Source organism: Cottoperca gobio, chromosome 4 (genome assembly GCF_900634415.1).
Source record: "Cottoperca gobio chromosome 4, fCotGob3.1, whole genome shotgun sequence".
NCBI lineage: Eukaryota > Metazoa > Chordata > Actinopteri > Perciformes > Bovichtidae > Cottoperca > Cottoperca gobio.
This window is the reverse complement of record NC_041358.1, coordinates 21045753-21051802: the sequence shown is the minus strand read 5'-3', so window position 1 is coordinate 21051802 and position 6050 is coordinate 21045753. Positions and strand designations below refer to the sequence as shown.

Genomic DNA, 6050 nt, shown 5'->3' with positions numbered 1-6050 from the left:
TATTGTACAACATTTGTATCTATTGTTGTCTATTTGAGTTTTTGTCTGTGTTTTTTCAATCTTGCTATGTCAAGCTACTTTGGGCTGCATGTTTGTATTAAAGGTGTTGTATACATAAAGTTGAAAATAAATAAATAAAATAAAATAATAATAATAAAGAAATGTAATAATAAAATAAAAAATGTGAATGAAACAACGTTGCATTCCTAAAACGTATGAAGGTGCCTGCTGGAATGACTTCACACACTTTAGCAAATTCCTTAGGGAGGCGTTCCTGCGAAAGTGTGTGTGGATACACTCTTAGTGATCAGTAGCACCTCCCTAGTGAACAAAGTGAGTTAGCAGCGAAGCTACTGTCAGCAGGTAAGTTTACTGTCAGAGCCGAAGACCTCTGCACCAAGCTGTCCGGAGTTATTGTCCACACAGGTAGGCTGTCCCCAAGAGTTCATACTACAACGTTATAGTGTGAGCTAACACTGCTTAAAAAAACACATTATAAAAAGTGACCGTTTCTGAATTTGAGGACTGTGAAATGCAGCTAACTTGCAGTAATAGTTTTCAAAGTGAAGTTAACTTACGCTAAATTAACTTCAGCTAACGCTAGCTGCTAACTAGTTAGTGTTGTTACCTTCTTGCTAACTTCCCAGTGGAAGCACAACTAGCGTTAGCAAATATTGATACTTGGTGTTAGCTTACAAAGTAGTTAGTTTTTCGCAAAGGTGACTTTGAAAATGTTGGTGCTGCCTCGTTAGTTATTTGCGTTAGCTGCTGTCGGTTGCACTGTTGCATGTTTGAAGCCTGCAAACTTTGAGTTTTAGCTTCTATAATTAGCCGTGTTAGTAGCGAGTATTAATGGGATGTGCTCACCTGCAGTTTTATTTTCGGATTGGTCTGATACAAGTCTACACATTGGGTAAGGTCAAGACACAAACCCAGTTCATTAAAAGTACATAGTGTCCTGCACTAATTGCACTTTGACAGAAATACAACACTAACCTGTTGGTTGTTTTAATTGGGAAGCTGGATAAGCAGTCCCAGTCTTGTCTAAAGGTGTGGATGAGTACACTAAGTTTGCATATCAGCAGGTGACTAAAGTTTAACAGCTCACTTTCACCGTTACCCAGTTTGCTTAGCCTACTATATATTTATTTAGTTTATTCATATGCAAACAATAAGAGACACTTGATAATATTGCAAACAATAGTAAACATCCATATATACGTAAAAGTACACAAAGTAATATAATAAATGATGTGTAGTAGCAGTTTACATGGAACAAACCTAACAGCTGTCTTGAATTGTGCAGGTGCTAATTTAAAAATATGAGATCACTCCATATCACTGAACCTGAGTAGAAAGCATGTTGTCACCTCCTATTTTTGCCGTATTGCTTGTGTTTGCAGGGGCTCTGACTGGAGTTGAGCATAAAGCGTCCTCCAGACAAGCAAAAGGAAGCATTACTGGCCTTGCTGGAGACTACAGTGGAGTCCAGACTGGATCAGAGAGAGGCTGAGGAGGAAGCATGTCTACTGACGAGGAGCCCACGTACACAGTCAAGCTGCTGCAGCTGCTGCTGCTCTCCTCCTACTGGGGAATGCAGATTTGGGTCACCTTCATTTCAAGTTGGTTCCACGCATACAGACACACTAGATAAAAGTACACAAAGTTGGAAACACAGGCGTGGGACGTCATGCTACATGCACAACACAATAATATCCAGTACATCTTGTGGTGCATTCACCTGTATTTACATCTGTCCACTTAGAACACCCGGCATGCTTTTTTTTTTTAATGCGAAGTGGGAACAGGACCTCAGTTTCATCATTGTGAACTATTTTTTCTTGGTCGCCGTTATGCCTTCACCCAGACCCTGACTTTGCTTTTGTTTTAGCTAATATGAGCCCAGAGGTCCCTTGCAGTGCTAATGAGTTGTTCTGTTTTCTGCTCAGGCTTTGTGATGGACAACCACCTGAATAGACACACTTATGGTTTTATCCAGAGTCGTCTTGTCCCGTTCTACCTCCACTTGGGTTCAGCTTGTGCCTTCTTTAACCTCACCATCTTCGCTGTGTATCATCCCAGCGACCTGCTTGACGACAAAGAAGCCTTTCAGGTGTTTTGTTTGTTCTGCATCATCACATTGCATAAAACCTGTTTTTATAACATATTCTTTTAATATCTGACTCTGCTTTCACTACCAGATCTTCATCTTTTTTGTGTCGGTGACGGTTGCGGCTGTCAACGCTCAGTGGTTCGGCCAAATGACATCAGAGATCATGGCAGACATGCACCTTATCGAGCAGGCGTGCGGATTGGGTCAGGACATCGGCCTGTCGTCGAACCGTGAAGCTTACGCCAAGCTGTGCGAGACGGATGTAAAATACAGACACCTGAGCAGTCGTCTGTGGCTGTACAGACTGCTGTCCTCCCTCTGTAACCTCTGCTGCATAGGCTGCAACTTCTACAGTCTCTGTTACATGGCTGAGAACCTTCGCACACTTTAAACGGACACATCAGCAGCTGGACTGTTACATCCTTGAAAAATAGTCTCTCCCATATCACCCCCTTAAATAACTTGACTCCTATTTTTTGTACCAAAGCAATAAGTTATATATTTAACACATTACGTCTTTCTCTCCACCTCTGTCTATTAGTTATTATATCAAGGTTTAGGTAATCCTTGTTGTTCTTGTGCCTTGGGGATTCATGAAAGGATATAGCTGCCATGCCTAGATGTTGGCCCTAGTTTTTTTTTATCAGGGTCATTAAAGCTGCACTTCTCTCCTAAAGGTTGTAGCAAGACAAATCAGTTGCTATGAGTAATGCTTCACCTTTCACCTAGTGTGGCTCAGGCTGGTGGCGGCCTTGATATTTCCCTTCACCATTACGAATGTGGTACCTTTCGGGAAACCGGGAACATGAGGGATGTTTTAAAAGACTTTGCACTTGCAGTACCAGAAACGCCATCAGAGAATATAGCCAAATGTGTTGCAGCTTTTTTTTAACGTGTTTAGCAAAAGAAAGTCACGTTTTATAAGGGAACTGCTTCCATGCTGTTCTGTCCTGTTCTTCCTGTTTAGGTGTGGTTTGAATACTTGTAATAGTGTATCGCAGGTTTGTTTGGCCTACATAAGAGCACCTGTGAAAGTAAGTAAATAAGTGAAAGGTTGTACTATCTTTAGTGCTCCTGGCTGCTGGTATTAAAAAGAAGGGTTCAAACACTTTTACTCTATGGTATACAATCAATACTGCTTTTAGCACACGTGCACCAGTGGTTTCATTATTGGTTTATTGGAAGGTAGATTTGTTAGTGTTTGTAAACAGTTGTATATGTGTTGCCATGTAAATGATGTAGTTGCTGTAAGATGTGTTGTTGCACAGCAGGTTGGTGTAGTTGTGAGAGTAGTATTGTTTAGACTGGCTGAGAAGATGTGGGTGTATTTCATCTAAATGTCTGTAATAATAATATTACAGAGTTCCCAGAAAATCATGGTAGGAATTATTTCTGTACGTGTAGTTCAGAAAGAAAAACTTTCAGGTGATCTGTAGACTTGTCTGTGATATCTCTGCACTCAGGCCTTTTCACTAATAATCCCAGTATGACCTCCATGTACGTTGTTACCTTACAGTGTGCCTCAACTCAAAATGACATCTTTATACATTGGTGCGGGAATTTTAAAGATTTCCAAAGCTGTCTGGTCTGTTAAGTGTGTTTATCTGTGTTCCTCTCTCTCACCTCCATGAACTGTAAGTCTGTAAAGCCGTGATTGGAATATGAAGCCAAATAATGTTTGAGTTGTACTCGCACTAGAGTTGTCTTCTGTGCTGTACACTTCTCAGGTGTCAGTGCTTTTAAAAAAAGAAGTCATAGCTTGAGTATCTTTTGTATTGTTTTGTTTTGTGCGCAGGTCAAATAATTTAACAAACCTCTCCATGCTATGATGACCTCTCCTTTCTGTACCTGCTTACACTCTTCTATTGATGTGTCCTGTTCTTCTAGTTTGTGTTTGCAAGACAATGCAATATTATCTGATTTTAAAATGTACACTTCCTTTTTATTGTGTTTCCTGTTATCGCCCAATTTAAATATAACATTTGAATGCAAATCATTTGACAGTTTTGTGCATAAACACAAAACCTGTGTTCAGATTTGGAATTTTATACCATTTTACGTTTCTTAATGTTTGTGATAATGGATTATAATGCTGAATGTGAGCCGAGCCGTACAATGCATTTGTAACACGGCATGACTTGCTTGAAGATCAGTGAGGTCAGATGTTATGAGCTGTTATAAATGGTTGGTGTTGGGTTTGTATCAAAAATAATTTGACATGTATGGTCTGCTTTTTGTGTATTAAAACATGTTCTATGCTTTATGCTTTACCTTCTCCCCATTTTTATTTAGATTCAAGACTTTTTTTCTGTCAAAACTTAATTAAGCCTGATTTTATCTGTGCAGTACAATTGTTGAGGCAGTGACACATCTTTTATTTTTTAAGCGCTGTACTTCAGTACGCTACATTTAAATTTGGACTTTTAGCTTGAAGTCTGAGTGTTTTACATATTTTGAGTGAACAGTATAGAATTTGAAGCCCTTTATAACGTACTCGCTGTGTGGATGTAGGTCAGCAGGGTCACAGCCCTGAACTCGCATCAGTTTATATATTGTGTGATTTTTTAAAGTTGTTTTTACATAAAATGGCCCAGAAATCAAATTGTCTGTGTAGGATTTGAACATTTGATTATGGGGACTCCTAGTGGTAGTAAAATAAATAAATAAAAGGGTCTCTGAATAAGACCTGTACAAGATGCTGAAATCACATCTTTCTTCCACACACGTTTTTATCCCTCAGATAGAAGTGTCGGGGTCATTTGTTAAACTTTTATCAGAGCTTGAATGTAGCCCTGGAGTATAACTTTGAAGCCAGAGTGACTCATAAAGCAAATTGAATCCTGCGGGTTCAATGCGATGGCATGTTATGCCAGAAGGGGGAACCATTGCGCTACTGTAGTTTATCATCAACTGTAAATACAAAGAGCCTCAGTTACAGAATTGTGTTGAATTATCAATGAATGAACGACATTAGACAGTCTAAAATTAATACAAATTATTAATAGAATCACTCATTTGAATGTGAGATTAGAGAAAATAGAGATATGTATGTATATTCACTTTAAAGAGCCTACTAAATGATATTTCATCAGTGTTATTGGGCTTGGTATATGATAGAGGTTGCATTTTTATTGTGAAATGTGCCATATATATATTTTTATTATTGATGTATCCTTAATAAATCACGATCATAACAGCATAAAAATGACTTCCGCTAACAACAATCGGTCGCTGCACCGAGAGCATCCACTTCAGCAATGTTCGGGCGATGACGTCACAAGTAGAACACAGCCGCCAGTGTCCGTCTGCGTTGAAGCGTCCAGCAAAGACTGCTGTCAATTATTACGAGAAAGAACGGACAACAATCGATCGGCAAGGATAATTGTGAAGCGATGTGTTGTATGGGGATGTGGGGCCATCTCCATACCTGTATGATCATAGCATCACCACATGCATGTTGTTAGATCCGCGTAGGTCGCGCCCTGGTCCCTCAGGGGCGAGTCTCGACCAACTCTCCAACTAACAGGTCCGAATCCTAATCCTATCAAGTTCTGCCTTAACTAGAATACAGCGACTATTTAAGTTGGTGGCGAGGAGACTTAGCCTAGTGTCTACTGCCTGTATACAACCGTCTATCCCGCTTGCACCAATAATCCCGCCAAATTAAATAGCAATGTGAATTTGGTGGCTACCACCGGTCACGGTCGTCTGACAGCTCTCCTCTATGATCTGTGCACTTGGTATTGACTAGGTTTAGTTAGAATTGACCACAGGGACATGTTTAATCTACTTGCTAGAGACAACCATTAACAGAACCACTGAGATGTTAATCGCTCCAAACCTTTATAAAATACCTCATAAAGATACAAATTCTTAATGTGCACAATTCTCGGTTTAAATCAAAAGATTCATTTTATTGTAAGTATTATAGCAGCGG

General features: G+C 39.6%; 1 protein-coding gene across 2 annotated transcripts; it reads left to right on the top strand.

Annotated features, from left to right (window-relative positions):
- Window positions 1-298: 298 nt before the first annotated feature.
- Window positions 299-4406, top strand: LOC115006546 (transmembrane protein 205). 2 transcript variants are annotated; one of them, XM_029428802.1, is made up of 4 exons: window positions 299-426; window positions 1404-1622; window positions 1950-2113; window positions 2202-4406. In XM_029428802.1, the coding sequence occupies exons 2-4, from the start codon at window positions 1523-1525 to the stop codon at window positions 2502-2504; spliced, it is 567 nt and encodes a 188-aa protein (XP_029284662.1). In that variant the 5' UTR covers window positions 299-426; window positions 1404-1522; the 3' UTR covers window positions 2505-4406. The 2 variants fall into 2 exon arrangements, with proteins under 2 accessions (XP_029284662.1, XP_029284663.1); XM_029428803.1 differs by lacking the exon at window positions 299-426 and adding an exon at window positions 666-913.
- The last annotated feature ends 1644 nt before the right edge of the window (window positions 4407-6050 follow it).

Bases quoted from the DNA above. Each gene is read 5' to 3' on its own strand.
- LOC115006546 (XM_029428802.1), top strand. From the start codon at position 1,523: ATGTCTACTGACGAGGAGCCCACGTACACAGTCAAGCTGCTGCAGCTG. The intron at 1,623-1,949 runs GTTGGTTCCACG...TTTTCTGCTCAG, and splicing joins TTGGGTCACCTTCATTTCAA to GCTTTGTGATGGACAACCAC. The intron at 2,114-2,201 runs GTGTTTTGTTTG...TTTCACTACCAG, and splicing joins ACGACAAAGAAGCCTTTCAG to ATCTTCATCTTTTTTGTGTC.